General features: G+C 42.2%; 1 protein-coding gene across 2 annotated transcripts in view; it reads right to left on the bottom strand.

The window, feature by feature from the left end:
- MGAM (maltase-glucoamylase) overlaps positions 1-22,432 on the bottom strand; it is a 95,454-nt gene that overhangs the window by 53,168 nt on the left and 19,854 nt on the right. For both annotated transcript variants that reach the window (XM_047095175.1, XM_047095174.1), the window contains exons 2-13: positions 22,283-22,409; positions 20,593-20,690; positions 13,072-13,192; positions 11,720-11,829; positions 11,015-11,166; positions 10,252-10,423; positions 7,934-8,033; positions 5,696-5,808; positions 4,305-4,430; positions 2,866-2,997; positions 2,588-2,704; positions 798-911 (exon numbers count right to left, since the gene is read on the bottom strand). In XM_047095175.1, the coding sequence (XP_046951131.1) occupies positions 798-911; positions 2,588-2,704; positions 2,866-2,997; positions 4,305-4,430; positions 5,696-5,808; positions 7,934-8,033; positions 10,252-10,423; positions 11,015-11,166; positions 11,720-11,829; positions 13,072-13,192; positions 20,593-20,690; positions 22,283-22,409 (1,482 nt within the window). The remainder of the gene's footprint in view (positions 1-797; positions 912-2,587; positions 2,705-2,865; positions 2,998-4,304; positions 4,431-5,695; positions 5,809-7,933; positions 8,034-10,251; positions 10,424-11,014; positions 11,167-11,719; positions 11,830-13,071; positions 13,193-20,592; positions 20,691-22,282; positions 22,410-22,432) is intronic.

Raw genomic sequence — 22,432 nt, 5'->3', positions numbered from 1 at the left:
TTCCATATATATCAACTTACACATTCTCTATATATCCAAATATAGTTACAAATGCACACACATATCAATACGCGCGCGCACACACACACACACACACACACACAAATACCTATTTGGAGACAGTGAGGGGGCGAGCCTGTGCCAACAGATGGGCAAGTGAGCGGTCCGGGAAGACGCACACCAAAATGTCGATGATAGATGTCTTTGGCTGACAACATCTTAGAGGGTTTTTGCTGTCATCTTTTTAGCATTCTGTATTGTTAGAATTTTCTACATTTCTCTTATAAATAGAAAAAAGTTTAGCTCTAGAGCTCCCCCAGTTTTGCTGAACGTCTGCTGCTTTGCGTTTGGTTTCCTTTGGTATTATACATGACATTTGTCCTTACCACAGCCATAGTTTGGTCATACACCTGGGTACCTTGGTTCTGGCCAATTTGTCCAACGTGTCCACATGAAAGAGCCCCAAACTGGCAATCAAACAATCTGTGTACTTTGTGACAACGTAAGGCATCTATGACCTATTTTTACTTCATTCAGCTCATTCCTTTTTAAAAGAAGAGCTGGATTCAGAAAATAAAAAACAAATTTCTGAGTTTACTTCCAGATCTAATGATCTGATTTAGGTCCTAAGCTACATGTTTTGGTAAGATTATTTACATACGAGGATTGGGAATATTAGAATTATTGCCATATGTGCTTTCCTTTCTTCCTATTCCCAGTATGTTCCTTGACTCAATGATATAGATACATGCCGTGTGAACATTAGTCACCAAATATTCAAAATATTAAGAACTCACAATCCAGATTCCATCAAACTCCACTTGCTTGTAGAAAAGCTCAAATTCCTTTGCCCACCAAACAGCACAGTTGGGGTTGGTATAATCAGGAAACACAGTTTTTCCAGGCCAGACCTAGAGGAGAAAAAGAAAAACATTGATCAGAGTCAATTAAATGAATATAGAGTAAAATAGAGCACTTTGCAGAGATTCCTAATGTGGTCATGGCAATCACGGTGTCCAGGTACAGATTCTTTCCAGTTAGGAATGTGAAGCACTCTGGATACTTAGAGTAAACATCAGGAGGGTGTGATTGGTCACTTGTGGAAAAACACATTTTAAAAAATGGTTAAGCCCTTGGGGCGCCTCGGTGGCTCAGTCGGTTAAATGTCTGACTTTGGCTCAGGTCATGATCTTGCAGTTTTTGGCTCAAGCCCCACATTGGGCTCTGTGCTGACAGCTCAGAGCCTGGAGCCTGCTTCGGATTTTGTGTGTGTCTCTCTCTGTCCTTCCCCCACTCACACACTCTCAGTCTCTCTCAAAAATAAATAAGAATTAAAAAATTATAATTAAATAAATAGATAAATAATAAAAAATGGTTAAAACCTAAATGATTGAATCCATGGACCCAGCATCATCTATCTCATTAATCTTCACCTCTGACCTCTGCTTCACAGTTCCCACTCACTTTGTCTAGGCCCAGGCCCAGGATGGTAAATGTGGGAGAGTCCCATTGAAATGTCAACTGAGCTGTTACAAGTTGTGGGTTTGCAGCATCAGTTCCTCTTCTATATTCCCTGCTATCTGCTTTCTCTCGGACACAGGGTCAACAGAAGCAGTAGAAGAGAACCAGCAGGAAAAACAAAAACAAAAACAAAGTGACCCAGCAGAGGGGCACCTGGGTGGCTCAGTGGTTGAGCATCCAACTCTTGATTTCGGCCCAGGTCATGATCCCAGAGTCATGATCTATGCATCGGGCTCCACACTGAGTGTGACACCTGTTCAAGATTCTTTCTCTCGGGGAGGGGGTGGGGGAGGGAGGTGGTGCTGGGTGGCTTAGTTAGTTGAGCATCTGACTCCTGATTTTGGTTCAGGTCATGATTTCACAGTTCGTGTGTTCAAGCCCTGCATTGGGCTCCATGCTGGCAGCAAGAAGCCTGCCTGGGATTCTTTCTCTCCCTGTCTCTGCCTCTCCCCTGCTCATGTGCTCTCTCTCTCTCTCTCTCAAAATAAATAAACTTTAGAATAATTGAAAAAAAAAGATTCTCTCTCTCCCATGATCTCACTCACATTCTCTCTCTAAAATAAAAAAAAAACAAAAGAATTGAACCAACAGATAACACCCTTGTGAAAACATGGACGAGTAAAAGTTTGAGGCAGAGGTAGTCAAACTGGTGAAATACTACAAAGAAACAGAGTACAAAGTGGAATGAAATGGTTCCATTGGATCTGGCAGTTAGGAGGTATGTGGTGGTATCCATCAGGGCAGCACCAGTGACATGGAGGGGAGGACAGCCACCTACAGTCAGCTGGAGAGGGAAGGGGTGTGAGGGTGAGGACAGGGTATTCGGTGTGCAGGCTATTGTTTAAAGGGACTTGGCTGTGAGGGGAATGCATGAGTGAGATGGCTGGTAGGTGTCTGGGGATGAGACGACAGGGGCAAGTTTATCCCCACCATGTGTATAAGGCATCTGAAAGTGTCCAACAAGACAACTACACACACACACACACACACACACACACACACACACACACACACACTGCCACAGCCCCTGTGCCAGCACCAGCCCCCATCTCCCCCATTCAATTACCTCCCCAATGAGCGGAGTCACCCCATCGGAAACATTCACCCATATCTTCGCATCTGAACCCCTGTCATACGGGCCATAGGGGTTGTTTGGGGAAGAGTTGTTGGAGATGGCTGGATCCTAAGAAGAGGAAAAATACAATGAAGGACCCAGCTTCAAACTTGAGGCACAGAAAGGAGGTTGGGAATTGGGGCGGGGTGGGGGGCGGTGGAGAGGGAGGTGGATGTAATGACAAGGAAGAGCAAGCACCTGACCTGGAGGACAAAGAGGGCAGCACGTACCACAATGATGACCAATTTCTGTCCATTATTGTGTAACTCCTTAACAAACTCAGGGAAGCCTTTAAAATTTACTGGGTCATAAGTGAAGTCCTTCCTCTCGTCCATATAATCAATATCAGCATGCTGAACATCCTGAAAGAATATACAAAGTCCACAACCTTGTGCTCAGGAATTTCCTTGTTCGAATGACTCAGTCCTATTATCATTGTTATTATCCACAATACACACTGACTCTGCTGTGCCCTGCACAGGGTTCTGGATCGGTCCCTGGCATCTAGGTGCTTTTCCTCCAATAGTAATTTCAAAAACAGAGGACCCATTGTTTTCCCTAAGACCTGACTCCCACCCCTGGAATCAGGTTAACTGCATCATCTGACCTTGCTGCCTGGCCCTCTGGCCTTAAAAGCCATTCTAACAAACAAGCCACAACAATTACAACAAATCACTAAGGCTATCAAAAACATATCCATACCTAAATCCTACGCCATCCACAAGACAAGGGGGAAGAAGGGGCTGTCTGTCCCATGTCTCCCACATTGTACTGCCCCACATTTTGTTTCATTGCTTCTCTCATAATTCAAGTTTTCTTTGGCACCTATTTTTTCCTAATTTGGCCTGTATGAAAATAGTGGAGCCTGGAATGAAATGGACTCTTGCTCTAGGACGTATGTATTTGGGGTTGGGGAGAGAGGAGTGTTATTCCAGACACTACTGGGTTTTTCCCATTGCAAAACCTCACTCGTGAAAAACCTCACTCTCCATGATATACCAGATACATTCAGATGTGACCACCCAAAATATAAAAATATGCTATTATCATGTGTATGTACTATGCACTTTTGCTCACTTAAACTAGGGAAAGAAATCCTTTGAGAATTCAAATAAAAACACATTCTATAAATGTAGTCAATAGGGTAATAAGCATAAGATAGTTTTGCTAATAAAATGTTATAAGAAAAACAGAGACTGGGGTGCCTGGGTGGCTCAGTGGGTTGAGCATCTGACTTCGGCTCAGGTCATGATCTTGTGGTTTGTGAGTTCGAGCCCCCCACGTCGGGCTCTGTGCTGACAGCTCGGAGCCTGGAGCCTGCTTCAGATTCTGTGTCTCCCTCTCTCTCTCCCCCTCCCCAGCTCGCACTAGCTTGCACTCTCTCTCTCTCTCAAATATAAATAAACATCAAAAAAATTTTTTTAAAGTAAAACAGAGACAAACATATTGCCTCCTAACTCCAAAGTTGTGGTCTCTACTATTTCCTACTAAAAAGAACTAGTTCCTTAAAGGAATGGCTAGCCCAACAAAATGTCCAGCCTTCTGAATATATAAAAATCTTTGTATTGTATATTAAAAAAAAAAATTCAGGGGGAGACAGTATAAACAGTTTTGTTTATTCCCCAAGGGAATTCCTTTATTACTGGAAGATGTTTAAAGCCTTACTTACGTAAGGGAGCTGTGCGGCACGGTTTCTCTCCACGACTTCTCTCATGCTCTGTAGGGTTCCATAATCATACCGACTGAGATGAAATCCAAGTGCCCAGTATGAGGGAAGGGCTGGCCGTCCAATGAGCTGATAGAAGTATGTGAAATAAAAGTTAGCAAATACTCTATTTTTTAAAAGTTTTATTTATTTTGAGAGAGAGAGAGCAAGTACAGAAACAAGAGAGGGGCAGCAAGAGAGGGAGAGAGAGAATCCCAAGTAGTCTTCATGCCTAGTGGGGAGCCCGATGCCCAGCTCAATCTCACCACCATGAGATCATGACCTGAGCCAAGATCAAGAGTCAGGTGCTAGGGGCGCCTGGGTGGCACAGTCGGTTAAGCGTCCGACTTCAGCCAGGTCACGATCTCGCGGTCCGTGGGTTCGAGCCCCGCGTCAGGCTCTGGGCTGATGGCTCAGAGCCTGGAGCCTGTTTCCGATTCTGTGTCTCCCTCTCTCTCTGCCCCTCCCCCCTTTCATGCTCTGTCTCTCTCTGTCCCAAAAATAAATAAACGTTGAAAAAAAAAAAATTAAAAAAAAAAAAAAAAGAGTCAGGTGCTTAACTGACTGAGCCACCCAGGCACCCCACAGATACTCTATTTTATTTTATTTTATTTTATTTTTTTATTTATTTTTAAATGTTTATTTATTTTTTTGGGACAGAGAGAGACAGAGCATGAACGGGGGAGGGGCAGAGAGAGAGGGAGACACAGAATCGGAAACAGGCTCCAGGCTCTGAGCCGTCAGCCCAGAGCCCGACGCGGGGCTCGAACTCACGGACCACGAGATCGTGACCTGGCTGAAGTCGGACGCTTAACCGACTGCGCCACCCAGGCGCCCCTACAGATACTCTATTTTAAAATTTTTTTTTTTTTCAACGTTTATTTATTTTTGGGACAGAGAGAGACAGAGCATGAACGGGGGAGGGGCAGAGAGAGAGGGAGACACAGAATCGGAAACAGGCTCCAGGCTCTGAGCCATCAGCCCAGAGCCCGACGCGGGGCTCGAACTCACGGACCGCGAGATCGTGACCTGGCTGAAGTCGGACGCTTAACCGACTGCGCCACCCAGGCGCCCCCAGATACTCTATTTTAAACAAAACTTTGTAAGCATTGATTGGGTGGCATAAGACGTATTCCATTTCCCAAGATACCATTTCCTCAATGTTAGAATATTAGTCTATTTTCCTAACCCCTTTTATAAATCATTGAAGGTAGGGTCAATTTGTAGTTGCAGATTTACAGCAGCGACTTATATTAGCAGATTTTTTGTGACTCGTGCTTGCCTATTAAATTTACTTTTATTTGTACTATTTAGGATTTATTTCCTCAGTCATAATCATGATATCACAAGTTTACCTCTACATATTCTTGAACAACTTGCTCTGGAGTGTTTCCCAAAAACACATAGAAGTCAAGGATGCCTCCGATGGTGCGGTAAGTGACAGCTGGGGCGGGCTGGAGGGTAACCTCTTGCAAGATTAAAAGCAAAAAAAATAAATATTAGAATTTACTCTAGTTTTAATTACAGAGTTTTAGACTGCAGGATCCTCAATCATCTGAATATTAATAAAGTGAATCCAGTGCCTCAAATTTTGTATACAAAGAGGCACATTTCTGCGGATCGAGGCTGCCCTGACAGCACGGGAAAGGCAAAGCATTTGTTCGGAGAACAGATCTCAATAATTGGTGATTAGAGTGTCTTCACTCCCTATGTCAGGATTCAGGCTTTCATGAAAAAGCAATCAATTTCTTGAAGGGGTTCAGATAAGCCACTGTAACACAGAAGTTATTTCAAGCTGAAAACATTTGAGTTTCCAAAATCCCTTATCAACCAAAAAGCAGGGCTTCCAGAATAACTCGCTTGTCATAAATTCCCACCCCTGGAGAGACAAAACTTTGGCACCACACCCAAGCAGACATCGTCACAAGAATATTCTATCTTCCCACTAAGGGCTCGTTATCTTTCCAAAAAGTTCTTTGGTTTTTCATAAGTGTCCTTTCTTCCCCTCCCATTTATGTATCAGGGTGGAATATAAGCCCCAAGTTCTAAACACCCCTCTGAGTTACTCTTGGCTGAGCATTCTTCTGTATTCCCATGTTGCACATGTAAATAAACTGTTTTTTCTCTTGCTAGCCCATCTCTTGTCAGTTTGATTCACAGGCCCCCAAATACCACACTGATGAGGGCAAGAGGACAAGTTTTTCTTCTCTGACATTCACAGCTACAAAACACATTGCTCCCACCCCATGCCCCATCATCACTGCAGCTATGGAACCCAATTAGATACACTGAGGTACTAGCCTCAGTTAATCTCACATCAAGCAAAAGCCGAGTTAAAAAAAAAGTCAGAGATTATATTATAAATTCAAAATCCCTCTAAGCCCCAGTCACTGTTCTCAGAGGTGAAGTCTCCCCATAGCCTTGGTTTGCATTTAGGAATAAAACAATAAAAACATTCAAGATCTACTGAAATGTACTCTTCGGTCACAAGAATAACTCACATGGAATATCTAGGATCCTGGGACCTTTCCCTTTAAGCCTCACTCAACTTGTTTTCTAGTTCCTTTCAACACCCTGAAATAACTGTACAATCCCTGCACTAACTCAGTCTATTCTTAGACTATTAGGTATCTTAGAATCATGTTAGGTCGCCTAGAGTGGGTCTCAAACAATCGGTAGTAAAGGATCAGAGCTTTACTTTTTAATTTGCAATTCTTTGCAACCTGATGCTGTTGTAAAATAGCGTGAAAATTAACAGGAAAGGGTCCATGCATGCCCTTGGATGCTACAGCAATGTTTACTTTCCATTTCTAGACTCAGTTTGTGAATGAGGGGTGGGCCATGCTTTGAGCAGCTCTTATCCGGTCCATTGATTCAGTTGAGAAGAGGGTAGGGATCAATACCACCAACCCTGGAAAATTCTAACATATCTCCTCTTCCCATGTAGTGATTGATTCATGACCCCTGAGATCCACTGTTACTGGTACAAGCAGAAAAAAAAGTTGGGAACCAATGATCCAGTCTAAACCTTTAAAGATGGGGAAGCTAGCAGACTTCTTGGAGTCCTATGATGTTACAATGCTTTTTCTTAAACAAACTGATCTTACTGTGGATGACCTTGCCACTCCACTTCACCTTGCTATCTTTGGATTATCTAAACGAAATATACACTGCTCAGTTGTAGCTCCCTGGTTAGGCCCTGCTACTGTCATCGTAGGCCCAGGGCAACTGGCTATTTCCTACCAGAGTTTATATCAACCACTATACTGGATGAAAGTCTAAAGAAGGAAAAAGAACAAATTGGTAGAAATTGCCTCTGAGTAGATTATAGAATAATAGGCTTAGTTGTTCTAACTCTATAATAGAAAAATATTCCAAAAGAGGCAACCAGATTCAGGAAAATCATAAGCTAGGAGAGAAAACCTTATTTGTGGCTACCATACAACAACCGGGAATGAAGTAGGGAAGAGACGATCAGAGAACATAGCCCCTGAGCTGTGGTTCAGCCATTCCTAAAGGGCTCCACTGCTCTTATCACAGGCCTGAAAATTGCTCTTACGGATTTTTTCATGAATATTCCCTTAGTTTTTTACCCATGGCATTGCTATTCATCAGAAACAGTCCAAAGGACAATCCGCTGGCATCTTCAAGACACAGGAAGAATGTCTGTGTACCATACAAGTTAGTTCCATCCTGCAGAAAGAAAATGAAAAATAAAAAATTTACCATCTAACAATCTAAACCGCAAATGGCTGGAAATGACCTAAGAAATCAGTGTTAATCATGTGAGTAATTGACAGGGACCTCATGGTCAAAGAAGAGACAAATCTTTTTTTAAAATTTTTGTTTTTTTAACGTTTATTTATTATTGAGAGACAGAGAGACACAGAGCGTGAGCAGAGGACAGGTAGAGACAGGGGAGACACAGAATCTGAAGTAGGCTCTAGGCTCTGAGCTGTCAGCACAGAGCCTGATGCGGGGCTCGAACTCACAACCACCCAGGCACCCCAACAAATAAATCTTTAAAATATCAAGTTCAGGGGTGCTTGGGTGGCTCAGTCGGTTGAGCATTCAACTTCCACTCAGGTCATGATCTCACAGTCACGAGTTCGAGTCCCACATTAGGCTCTGGGCTGACATCTCAGAGCCTGGATCCTGCTTCCAATTCTGTGTCTCCCACTCTCTCTGCCCCTCCCCACTCATGCTCTGTTTCTCTCTCACACACAAATAAATAAAGATTAAAATAATAATAATAATAAAATAAAATATCAAGTCTACATTTAGTTGATGTCAGCCAAGTGATTTATAGTTCTTTTATTGAATGAGCCAGCTATGACCATTTACCTAGTAGAAATGTGAAAGCCTGTGATATCTGTTAAAATGTGGGAGAACAAGAATTTGGAAGCTGTAGTTCAAAAGGTCTCTTCTGTCAAAGAGGCTTAACCTAACCACATCTGCAAAAGCTCCATCAAGCCTTAATACGAATCAAACATCTTTCTAATGTGCAACTAGATCGAGCTCTACTCAAGATAGCTGGTCTTCCAGTCTTCAGAACAGTAGACTTGAGAACTTAAGCTGATTTTCTAAGACTTTAGAACAGTAGTTCTCAACCTGGGCTGCATCCTAGCCCAGGGAAAACAGAGTTACTGTGGGTGGAGAGTTTGTTAAATGTCTCCAGGTGATTCCAATGTGTAGTCATGCTTGAAATCACTGCTCTAGAAAAGCAGTTCTCAAAACTTGGTGTGCATAGAAATTACATTGGGGGCACCTGGGTGGCTCAGTCAGTTAAGTGTCCAACTTTGGTTCAGGTCATGATCTCGTGGTTTGTGAGTTTGAGCCCTGCATTGGGCTCTGTGCTGACGCTCAGAGCCTGGAGCCTGCTTTGGATTCTATGTCTCTCTCTTTCTCTCTCTCTCTGCCCCTCCCCAGCTTGTGCTCTTTCTCTCTCTCTCAAAAATAAACATTAAAAAAATTGAAAGAAATTATATATGAATGTTAAATGCAGTTTTTTGTTTTTTGTTTTTTGTTTTTTAGAGAGAGGTAAAGAGAGTGCACATGCAGGAGCGGCGGGGGGGGGGGGGAGGGGGAAGAGGGAGAGAGGAAGAAAGAGAATCCAAAGCAGGCTCCACACTCAGCACAGAGACCAACACAGGGCTCGATCCCATGACTCTGGGGTCATGATCTGAGCCTAAATCAAGAGTCAGATGCTCAACCAACTGAGCCACCCAGTTACGCCTAAATGCAGATTCTAATTCAATAGATGGAAGAGGGAGCTTAGAGCCCACATTTCTCACATGGTGATGCCCATTTGAGTAGCAAGGATCTGAGGGTCTTCATCAGATAACCATCACCAGTCATTCACAGATGGATGAGCTGCTTTGACTCATCACCTTTTCTGTCCTTCTGATAGGCATGCGGTATAACAAGGGCATGGGCTTTCCATTAGACGGGCCAGGGATGAGATCCTATTTTTGTTACTTCAAACTTTTTTTTAAACATTGGGCTATTTCTGAGCCTCAGTTTCTCACCTGTTAAATGGAATAAATTAGACGTATGTTTTTAGAGTTCTTTCGGTAAATAGAGATGCTATATAGCGAGAATCACTTAATCATTTCAATGATCTCCTTTATCCAGACTGTTCTAGAGACTCTGTATCTATAAATTCCTTTAATTCCTATCACAACCCTATGAGGGGAGTATATTCCCCCCATTTTATAGATGAGAAACTGAGGACCCGTACAGGTAACTTGCCCGGAATCACATAATTGGTGAGTGGCAGGCAGTGTCAAAATGCAAACCTCAACAGCCTCACCCCAGAGTCTCACTCAACTATCATCCTACACTGCTAGCAGTGACTGTCAAGGATGAGTCTATGACCTTCAGTGCAGAGGGGGCCATCCTGAGAGCTTACCCCATTGGGGATTGTGTCCCTGGCAAACATGGACCAGGTCTTCCAATTCATGTCATGCCGGTACTGTCGGTGCACATGTTCTCCCAGACCATACACGTTAGGACTGGGCAGTCGGGCGGAGAACTGTAGGAACTGATCGGCAAACAGGAGGGGTCCGATGCTTGAGTCCAACCTAGACGTCAATGCAAAATGCAGGGACAGGTGGGCAAGTGGAGTGGAAAGGACACAGCCTCTTAGAAAAGTGTCCTCTATGTTTTGATGACTCAATATCCCCTATTTAACTGGCCCCATTTGCCCTTCTGTGATGTTTTCCCATAGATGCCAAGAGATCAGGACTTCTTTTTCCCTTAGACACCCTACTGCATGACCAAAATACTATTCTTACATTATAATAGATGTTCCATAAATAGTTACTGGTGGACACATGGTCAGATGGATGGAGGAAAGGGGGAAATAAAGAGGAAAAATTGAGCACACAGCAGGAAAAATGGGAAAAGGGACACAGCCCAGTGCCTGGCCTATAATAAGTGCTTAGTAATAACCACAACAACAAGAAAAGAAGGGAGGAGGAGGAGGGAGAGGTGGAAGAGGGGGAGGAGAGAGGAAGGCGGACAAAAGTATACATTTGGAGATAGTCTGTTCACCAACAGTGGGCTTACAACCTTCAGGAATGTGAAATGCATGTACCCTTCTTCCTCAGGTTTGCAAACCTCCCTCCCCCCGTCCTTCCTACTCTGATCCCCAGAAGGTTTTCAAAACTTACAGGACACGATTATTGCTTCTTCTGATCACTTTGATGCTAAATGGCTGTTTGGAGACAACAACCTCATAGGTCAAAGGAGAAGCAGCATTTCCTTTGAAGGGTTGCACATGTTCATGGGGCACTTCATACCTGTCCTTGCTCTGGTCGGTCAACTGACCAGAGACATGAAGGAAAAGAAAGTCAAAATGGAAACTTCTCAGTATTTCCAAGATAGAAGCCTCCCTACCAACAGCAGTGCTCCCCAATGTCTAAGCTCACAGTACTGAACTCAGGAACTGATCCAAATGGCATTATGTCTGAGGTAGATGTACCCATTATATTACCAAGTCAAATGGTTAACACTTGGGCAGAAGTTAGTCTTTTGGTAGAAATACACATTGTAAGTCTACAGAGAAGGACTATCTCTAGAGTTTGCACAGCTGTGATAATTCTTTCCTTTTTCCCTCCTGAATATATTTCACATGGTCTCAAGGACACATATATGAAAGCCAAGTTTTACCAGTTGACTCTATAAAATATATTCAGGAGGCAGTCACACTGAAGGAAGGCAACAGATGCCTTCAACATAGAGGTACTAGGTAAGAATAATGTCAGTAGAGAAAAAAACCTCCATTAGCAGCATTGCCTATTTTGTAGTAACTGTGGCCATCAGGTAGAGAACACGAACATTTCAAAAAGATGTTTAAAGAATAAAGAAATCACAACCTTAAAGTGGAAACGGTTGGCTGTCTGGTATTCTGCTGTGAGAAGGACATTGTTGACATCATTTCCAAACAGGGATGGAGAAGGCAACCTGTCCAACTGGGCTGTGAATCCTAGTATGTAGAGGGGAAAAGGTTTACATAGCTGTCTGTGTAAACTAGCAAACAATAGCTAATACAAATTAAGCTTTATGTCAAACAGACTGTCGGCCTTTTTTTCTTAAAAAAGGGAAGAGATAGATATACACCTGTCATACGCACATAGTACCTTGGGCCAGATTGTGAATCTGGGTACTGTCACTTCCCTCTAAAACTCATGCCTCTCTTACAAAATCTGCTTGAAATCTCCCATGCAAAGGCCTAATTCTCTTTCAATCAGTCCATCAGCCATTCTGTGTTAATCATATACCCTTTGCACACTGGGCCTTCGATTTGTATATATATACTCTGTTCATTCTCAGTTATTCTCATGTTACATTACATTATACATTACATTCTACAGGTGATCATATACACTGATGCCATGTCCCAGGTTCTGTGATAAGGTAGGTGATAATTGAGACCTTATTAGTAAAGGCCATCAGGCCAAGAGCCTTGGAGGGGCAACGTGCCCCTTCCTTTATGCTAAGAGCCTCCCCAAAGTAGTCACCCTCTGTTAACCTCCAGAATGTTCATTAGTATCCCTACATTTTAGGGTGGGAGAAAGAAGAGAAGGTGTTTAGTTCATAAATATTGACATTGACATAAAATGTGTATGAAATTGGAATTGTTTCCATATCAGCAAAATCATGTTATATTAGAGTTGCAAGCAGTCTCAGAGGTTACTAAGTTCAAACCACTCTCTTTAAAAGTTAGAAACTTGGGGGCGCCTGGGTGGCTTAGTCCATTAAGCGTCTGACTCTTGATTTTTGGCTCAGGTCACGATCTCGCAGTTCATGGTTTCAAGCCCTATGTCTGTCTCTGTACCGGCAGTGTGGAGCCTGCTTGGAATTCTCTCTCCCTCTCTCTGCCCCTTCCCACTCGTGCTGTCTCTGTCTCTAAACAAACAAACAAACAAACAAACTTTAAAAGTTAGAAACTTGGGGGCCAAAGAGCTCACAATGTTTGTACAAGGTTACCAAGGGACATAAAGGTAGAGCCAGGAATAGAACATGCCTTCTAACTCCCAAGATTGGATTTTTTTTCTTGATGCTGAAAGAGATCGTCACTCTTGCCTTAGAGTAATGCCCACCTTCTGTCACCTGCAGTCGTGTGGCTGTGCAGGGTGATACTCTGCATGCCACTAAGGCTTTCCTTTGCTGCAAACAGAGCCAACGTCCAGAGGATCTGGAGCTCCTGCCTCATTGTCTGGCTTACCTGCATTTGTTTTTACAAGGTCACCCTCCATTTGATAACCATGGCTTTTAGAATAGTAGCACCAGGGCACACTTATGGTCCCCTGCGGTCTCCAGCAGCACCCACGCTGATCACATGTGGCCTAAAATAAGAGATTTGTCAAGTAATGTATAGAACATTATCACTTACAAATAAAATTTGAGCTTGTGGTATCATTAACCTCGTTTTACAATGATATTTAGAGACATTGTGCCATATCTCAGTCAATGCACACCTTGTACTCAAAGACTAATTTTTATGGCCAATGTCCTATCCTGCTAGTGTTATTATATAATGATATAGGGAATGCAATGCAGTCCCATATCTGCCATCACAACAAAACTGATAAATTTATTTAAATATCCTAAACTACAATATAGGTATATCACCAGTAACCCAAAATTACAAATGAAGCTTCATTTATACTGGTTTTATTTTTTCAGAAAAAGGACCTTGCTTTATTCAGAAGCTTTGAAATCAAATCAGTTTTCTCTGACTTTTAAACACATCTATTGTGTGTGTGTGTGTGTGTGTGTGTGTGTGTGTGATGTATATGGATAGAAAGATAGATAATAGATAGATAGATAGATAGATAATCTCTCAACATCCCCAAAGGTAGAAAGTAATTGTTCCTTGAAACCCAAATACAGTCTAATTTTTAGTTAAGAAAAGTGCCTGCCTTATACCACAATTAAAGACAGAATCCAGTGGAGACTAAAATGAATACAATCCCTTTCTCACTTCAACTAATTTATTTGAGACAAGCAACCAAGTTAACTATAAACAAGTACAAAGAAACCTCTTCCTCTTGAGTGTGAACTAGACCTAGTGACTTGTAACTAATAGAATAACACAAAAATAATGGGATATTGCTTCTAATATTAGATTACAGAAAGATGATGTCTCCTGTCTTGCTTGCTCTCTTTCCCTTGCTCTACTGGAGCCCTCACTCTGTGGAGGCGAGATGTATTGTGGATGGAACCACAAGGGAAGGAACTAAGGGAGGTCTCTGGCCAATGGCCTGCTAGGAACTGAGGTTCTCATCCAGCAACACTGGAGGATCTCAATCCTGCCAACAATCACATGAATGAGCCTGAAAAGTATTACACCACAGCCCCAGCAGACACCTTGATTGCAGTCTTCTAAAAGACTTTGAGCCAAAGGCACCCAGCCACATCAAAGCCAGATTTGTGACCATAAAAAAAATGTGAGAAAAGATTGTTTTTGTGTTAAGCCATTAAATTTGGGGATAATGTCACAAAGCAATAAATAACTAATACATCCCGCTACACAGATTTTACAGATGAGGAACCTCAGACAGACAGAGGTTCACAGAGGTGAACTGACCTGCCAAAGGTTACTTAGTTAGCTATTGAGAAGGCAAGGACCAAAACTTAGTTCTCTGGTATCCGTTGCCTTTTTCCTATACTCCGGGTTGAGTTTCTGTTAAGCACGTTGCCAGGAGGACATGGCCATGCTTTGCAAATGATAAGACAAAAAGCACTTGCTTAGATATATGAACGATTAGATCTAATCACATGCTAATTTTTTAAGTGTATTTATTTACTTTTGAGAGAAAGACAGAGTGTGGGGGAGGGGCAGAGAGAGGGAGACGGAGGGTCCGAAGCGAGCTCTGCGCTGACCACAGAGAGCCCAACTCAGGGCTTGAACCCATGAACCACGAGATCATAACCTTAGCAGAAGTTGGATGCTTAACCAACAGAGCCACCCAGGAGCCCCCATGCTTATTTTTATGTGGATACCAATTTAAGGAAGGGAAAACTGTCTATCTGCAGACAGTATGCGATGGGATCGGGTTTCACTGCAAACCCAACTTCCATCAATAGTTTTTGTTTTTTCCTTTCCAAGTCCACTCAGATGAAGCCTCGGTGCATCAGGAAAAGAGAAAGGTGCCGAAAAGGGCGTTAAACAGAGTGGTTTTTGCATGCTTCCCAGCGCTTAATAACGTCTTCATTGAACTGGAAAGGGTAAAGATCAAAGAATTGGCTGCAGTAGCCAGAAAAGTGAACAGTCTCTGTTGGCCAACTTGAAAACGGCAGTTCCTGCAGTGGAACCAAGCAGTCATGAGAAGCAGAAAGAGAAGCCTGATGCACATAAATAAGAGAGTAGAAAGGATGTGAAACCTAGGGAAATAGTTGTAAAGAGAAGCTATGAAAACTGGTGATGTGAATAGGATTGAAGAACCCTAAAAAGAAGAATCAGATCAAAGACACGAACGTCCTTTAAGTTGGATGTGAGGATTTAAGTTTAAGAGGCACTGACAAAATAATAAAACACGTGTAACTTCCAATACAGAATTAAAAGCTCAGGGGACAAAAATCCTCGATGCAAAAACTAAGGGAAGAAAACATGCAGGTGGGGGGTGGGGTGGGGAACAGGTAGGGAGCAGGACATAGAGAAACAGAACCAATGCAAAACACAAAATGAGACCTTAGGAAAAAATGGGTTAGGTCAAATATCATGTGCTTTAAAAACTTAACTTAAAAGACAAAAACAGATTAAATTTACAGAAATAAATTCAGCGGTGACTGCTTAGAAATCAATTCAGCTGAAATGCCACACCTAAAATTTAAGCTCACAAAAGTACATAAAAGAGGCAGAAATAGGTTATGTGAGTAGGATGCTACCCAAAAGCTAGTGTCACTTTAGCAACACCTGACAAATAGGCCTCAAGTAAAATCGCACCATTAGGGAGACAGAGTCACTAAATAATGACAAAAGGCTCCAGGGAGATATGACATCACAAACTTGATATGCGCTGAAGTTTTTTTCACATATGTACAGAACATATTTACAGAAAGGTTTTAAAGACTCTAACGAGGCAAAACTGAAGAAGATAGTACAAAATGGAATATTTTTAAAGAGCCTCCTCAGTAATTAATGGACAAAGTACACAAAAAAAGTAAAGATGTTTCCACTTATTTTGCTTTTTACATGATGGATATATACAGGCTCCTGCACCAACACAAAGAGAACTGGGGTTGACTCAGAGATGGTGAGAAACCAGATGCTGAGGACTGTTTAAGACTTGATCAAGCTCTGCTCTACCCAAGTCCTCACTGAGGTCTCCCCCAACCTCCATGTTTCTTAACAATTAAAAGAGTGAGTGAATGGAGCGCCCAGGTGGCTCCGTCAGTTAAGCATCTGACTTTGGCTCAGGTCATGATCTCACAGTTTGTGAGTTTGAGCCCCACAATGGGCTCTCTGCCGTCAGCACAGAGCTTGCACTTCAGGTCCTCTGCACCCCCCCCCGCCCCTCCCCTCCTCAAAAATAAATAAACATAAAAAAGTAGTCTTTAAAAAAAGCAAGAAAAGAAACAAAGAAGGAGATATTTTACATCTAAATGAGACATGAAAGAAAAAGGAAAACTAGGGCCCAGCTGTATCCATAAACACAAATGCAAAAGCCTAAAAGAAAAAGGACACACAGCATTAAAAACAGAACTTAGCAATATATTAAGTAATGACCAAGTAGTGTTCCTCCTAGAAATACACAGCTCTTTTGATATTAGAAAATCCACTTTTGTAATTCACCACAATAACTTATTAAAGAAAGTACACCTTATAGTCATTTACATTCACCAGCTCTTCATGATAAAATTCTTAGCAAACTAGAGTAAAAAGTAACTTCCTCAGTTGGATAATGGGTATCTATCAAAAAACTACAATAAGCATGTTACTAAATGGGAAAATGTCAGAAACATTCCCGTTAAAAAAATATATTAGGTGACTTCTAGAATTAAAAGTATATTGAAGTTCTCAACAACACAATAGGCCAAGAAAAAAAAGACACTTTGTAAGATGGAAAAGAAGAAAGCCAAGGGGCACCTGGGTGGCTCAGTCAGTTAAGCTCCCAACTTTGGCTCAGGTCATGATCTCATGGTTCATGGGTTCGAGCCCTACCTGGGGCTCTGTGCTGACAGCTCAGAGTCTGGCCTGCTTCGGATTCTGTGTCTCCCTCTCTCTCTCTTTCCCCATCCCCTGCTCATGCTCATGCTCTGTCTCTGTCTCTCTCAAAAATAAACATAAAAGAATTAAAAAAAAAGAATAAAGCCAAATTATCATGATTTCCAGACATAATACTGACTAGGTAGTATTTTTTTTCCTCTGAGACTCACGGATGGGTCTCCTGGAGCTCATTCTCTCCCAAAATGTCTCCCAAGAGTACTCCATGTGGTTTCACAAATAGATTCATAGGATTCCCTCTCGTTATCGGGAATGAGAAACAAGGGGGTCTACAACAAAGAATCATCTGAAGGGAAATCTACTATTAGTTCTTTATAAGTAACCCTGGGGGAGAGAAAGAGATAGGAGCGATAAAATGGTACAGCAATGGCCTCAACACTGGAAACTTCTGCTAGTCTGGTGTCATATTCATAATTTCTTTCCTCCATACAGCCATATACTTCCCTTTAATTTGTACATTATACAAATACATCATTATCCATAGACTCGGCCTGTCAACAACAGTGCAGAGCAGCATATCGTCACGAGGATACTTAAAACATGCAACAAAATACCAAAGATATACCTCCTGTGAAAAAACAGACCATTGAAAATACTCCCAGAGCATTTTTCTCCAGCTGAGCTAAAGAGGAGTGGGCCAAGGAATGAATGCCAAGGTCATGGATTAATTTGGTTGAGCACAATATATAGAAAAAGGCAAAGTTCATTTTATTGAGCTATAATCTTGATACCCCAGAATTTGTTAAAAGTTTTTATAATAAAACACCAAAGAAACATTCCTGAGGCAGTAATGACATCCAAAGTTCAAGAACCAATGACAAGCTGGGGTGTTGTAGGAGAGGGAACGGACTTAGGAGGCCTTCGTCTTCTAGTGGGCTTCCGAGCAATGAGGCTCCTAGCACAGTGTAACGGGGTCGAGTGAATGGGTGTGGGTCAACTTTCTGCGAACCTAGTGTGCCAAACATCCTGCTTAGGTGCAGCCTATCTAGCTCACAACTTCCCATTCCTATGAACAAAGCAGCACATTCATCGTCCTCTCTCATCAAGCTCTACTCTACCTTCCAGTCTCAGGCATTATCTTCTCCCTGGCACCTACCCCGTATCTCGGCCATACTGGACCATTTGATACGCCACGTGTGTGCCCCACAATTTCCTCTTCCGTTACTTTGTTTACATGCCTCTTCTATCTCGAATTCACTTTGCCTTCCTCCCACATGTGTCAAAATCTTACTCATCTTTAATTCCATATTGTCACCTTCTCCTTTATAATAATCTCTTCTATTCCGTGGTCCTCATCATATTTCTTTTGTATCTTATGATCTGTTGTTTTATATTCCAGTTATTTATTTACGCGGCTTCTCTCTTCGACAAGAATGTATGAGAAGAAAAATATTTAATTTAATTGAACCTATCACCCAAATGCTGAACTTTATGACACGTGGCCCTCTACCAGAGTGTTCTGGTTCTTCTTTATCCCTGATATCTTCTTTTTCCTTTATTCCTGCATTTTACATTTTTTTCTTTGTTTCTCATGACATGATTCCATTCAGCCTGAAGTGGTTCGTGGCTCCCAGCTGCTGTGTATCATGTCAAAACTCAACTTCCTCTATCTGAGTTCCAAGGTCTTCTAAAATTTAAACCAGCCTTTTCTGTTCAGCTTCATTTCTTCCTACTCCCAGCAGGCAACTCTCTTCACTAATCCAAGAGAAGGCCAAGGTCATTTCAGCCAGGGCAAGATGCCAGATGAAGGGGACTGAACACTATGATAGTCTTGGTAAGGGAGGTTGGCCTAACTGGAATTATTTCCTACCTTAGCAGGCTTGCTGTCCAGGCTGCTGCCCTTCAGTGCTGTGACAGCTGGGCAGAACATTGCATTGTCCTGTCCAGGGGATCTCCTGATCCTGAGCTTTCTACCAGCTTGGATCTCTCTCTTGCCTTCAACACAGCACCTGGACTTCCTGACTAGTTTTATCCCATCACTCCGCTCCAGTCTTAGACATCTTCTCTAGGCCAAGCTACTTATCTGGCTCTGGTTCCCTTCTCTGCCTTAACTTCCCACTCCCCTCAACCCCAGTCCATCACATCTTATGGCTGATCTCGTCGGTTTCTATGCTTTGTTGCTTCTCACTGACTCAGCATCTATGCCCAGTCAGTCAACACCAAAGGCTCAAGTTGTAACAATTCCCACTTTCCATAGTTCCCATGTACGTGACTTTGCCATGTTATAGGCTGAATTATGTTGTCAAAAAAGACACGTTGGAGTCCTGATCCTTACTACTTCATCTTGTGACCTTATTTGGAAATAGGATTGTTGCGGATGTAATTAGTTAAGGTGAGATCATATTGGAGTAGATTAAGCTCTTAATCCAATATGCCAAGTATTTTTGAAATGGGAAATTTGAGCACAGACACACACACAGGGAGAAGCCATGTGAAGACAGAGACAGAATTGGAGTGATGTAGCTACAAGCCAAGGAATGCTAAGGATTGACCACCACCACCAGAGGCTAGGAGAGAGGCACGGACAGCTTCTTCCTGAGAGCCCTCAAAAGGAACCAACCTTGCCAGCATCTTGACTTGGGACTTCTAGCCTCCAGAAGTGTGAGAGAAAAAAAATAGAAAAGAAAAATGTCTTTTGGTACTAGGACCTTCAGATAAACCAAAACAGCCATTCTCAAGAGCATCACAGATTATCCCAGTGTACAAACAACAGGATGGCTGGACAGACACACATGAGAGTGCCACACGCCCAGGCATCACATGCAGCGGGCATCCTATCTGTGTCCGATACAAATGTGCCGTTTGACATCAGTGGACTTCACTCAGACGGCTGCATTTGGCTTTCATTCATTCTCAATGTGAAAAGCGACTGACGCAGTGTATACAATGAATTTTATAATCATAATATTCAACAGGACTTCAGCAGATGATCAAGAAATACTGCCCCAAGGTAAATACCGAGATGCCAGCACTATCTTTTCCTGGTATTTGTTTTCAGCCATCCCAAACATGGCTCTTAAAACTTGGTCCTTATTTTAAATAATGTTTTACGCATGTGTATGACTTTTTATTGTAGATCCTAGATAATCTTTCGGAATCATGACAGGAGAAAGAGAGACAGAGGAAAGGCGAGAAACAGAGGCAGTAAGAGAGAGAGAACCAGTGACCAAGTAGTGCTGCCCAGAAAAAAGACAAATCTATTTTTAGTATAAATAAGCCCCAAATCTTGCATGGGACATCCTTATACTAAAAATGCATTCATGGTTTATCTGAAATTCATATTTAACTTAATCTGCCAACACAAAGGAATTTTCTAGCTCTTCCTCTCCCAAAGCTGTACGGCCATACAAGCATGGATACAGGATTCGTTTGCCTGAGGCACCAGTAGCTACAATGTAAGCAATTCTCTGGGAGCGACACACAGATAACGAACAAACAAAACAACAAAAATAAACAACAGCAGAAACTACCCACTGGCATAAACTCTTAAGTGCAAACAAGATCCATAATTCAAACCTTTGTTGGTGGCTGGTCAGGGATGCAGTTTATCCGTTCCACTTCATTGACCACTGGGCACTCAGCAGAACCCGGGGTGGTACTCGTTGTCCCAGGATCTGGGATATCCCACAAACAAACATAAAATGACCATCAGACAGACCTAATATCACAGGCATTCAGTATCGTCACAGTTCTCAACGCCTCCAATGGTATGAACTCCGCTGATTGGGCTTCACGCCGATGGCCTTGAAATGTACACTTTCACTTTAGAAAGCTTCATTTTGTTCTAGCTGACTGTATTTACTAAGAACCAAATCCACCTTCTGCAGTCTGGGGGTCAGGAGACTATAGCTTGTGGGCCAAATCAGGTCACAGCCTGATTTTTAAATAAAGTATTGCTGGAACACAGCCACACCCATTTTTTTAATGTATCATCTCTATCTGCTTTTGTGCTACCATGGCAAAATTAAGTAGTTTTGGCAGAGACCATACGGCCTGCAAAATCTAAAGTATTAAGTACCTGCCCCTGAACAGAAACATCTGCAGACTGCTCTGGTCCTTTATTTTCACCCCCAGCGGCTGGTTCACAATAGGTTTGCACATAGGACATGTCCAGTGTATGTGGTTGTCTTGAATGTTACTGCCCTAATCATCATAACCTCAATTCTGGTGGCTCAGTCAATGGGCGTTCATTCCCTCAACATAGAATACTTCTGAGTGGTGACATACTTCTGTAAATATAAAAGCCTCCTATGACAAAAAATGTAAAGGGAGGCCACCAATCTAAAAACTGGCAGTTAGGATCTGCCCAACCGCCTTGATTCAGATTTAAAACTCAGTCAAATAAAAAAAGACACACTTATTGCATTCTAAAATAAGGAAGTGAGATTTATTAGGTCACTACAATGTTAATAAGGACATTAAGACAAAACAGTGAGGCTTTCCATTAGCTTTCATTTCTTTTCCAATTCAAAAGTGGTGGATTAAGAGAACTCCATTGTGCCAGTTTCTGCATAAGGATTTTGGTTCCATCTTCGAGATCATAGGATCTTAAGAGTTGAGCAACCTTTGAGATCATTTGCTCTAACTCCCCACAAAAGTACAAATTGTCAGGGCTGGGATGGAGGTAGGAGGGGCAGAGAAGTCTTCTAGCCACAGACTAACCTTTCATCACTTGGTTCATAGAAGCTGTTCCTAGATGAACCACTCAGCACACTCCAGCCCCTCTTTCAGAGTAAGACAGCTCAATAAACTTTTAATTAAATAACTCTGGTAGTTGTTATTTTTTAAAGAACAGAACTTTGGCCTAAAATATTTTAATTGATTATATACTTACCCAATTGCCTTGCACATAAGGGGTAATTAGTTAATAAGGGTTAATTAATATTGTTAACAAAGTTAGAATTATTCAATGCAATTCAGTAAATTTGTTTCAAGAGTCAGCTGTGGAATCCTGCACTGCGTTAACTGGGAAATAAAAGTATCACCTTAGGCCTACAGAGAATACCTAAGTGGCTGCCACAGTTTCAGTCAGGGACTCACCGAGGCACATATCACATCCCCCTCCCCCTCCACACACACAAACTCACACACTCACACATACTCACACCAGTGTATAGGAGAGCATCACTTCCCTGCCATTTATGAGGTTACTGCTCTGACAAGGGCAACGAACGCACGGAGGGAGAACACCAGAGTTCCTTGTTACCTTTAGATTCTGAAGAATCCATGGCTGAAAGCACAAACAGAGGAATAGTGATGATAAACACCACAAGCAGAAGAACACTGAGCATAAGCTCCAAACTCGTGAAATATTTCAACTTCTTTCTTGCCATCTACAAAAATAAGGAGAGGGGGG

This window comes from Lynx rufus, unplaced genomic scaffold (assembly GCF_022079265.1).
Source record: "Lynx rufus isolate CCGP_SWC_20201006 ecotype Redwood Valley unplaced genomic scaffold, mLynRuf1.p SCAF_4, whole genome shotgun sequence".
Classification (NCBI taxonomy): Eukaryota; Metazoa; Chordata; class Mammalia; order Carnivora; family Felidae; genus Lynx; species Lynx rufus.
Note: the sequence above shows the minus strand (reverse complement) of the source record. Positions and strands in the feature narration are given on the sequence as shown.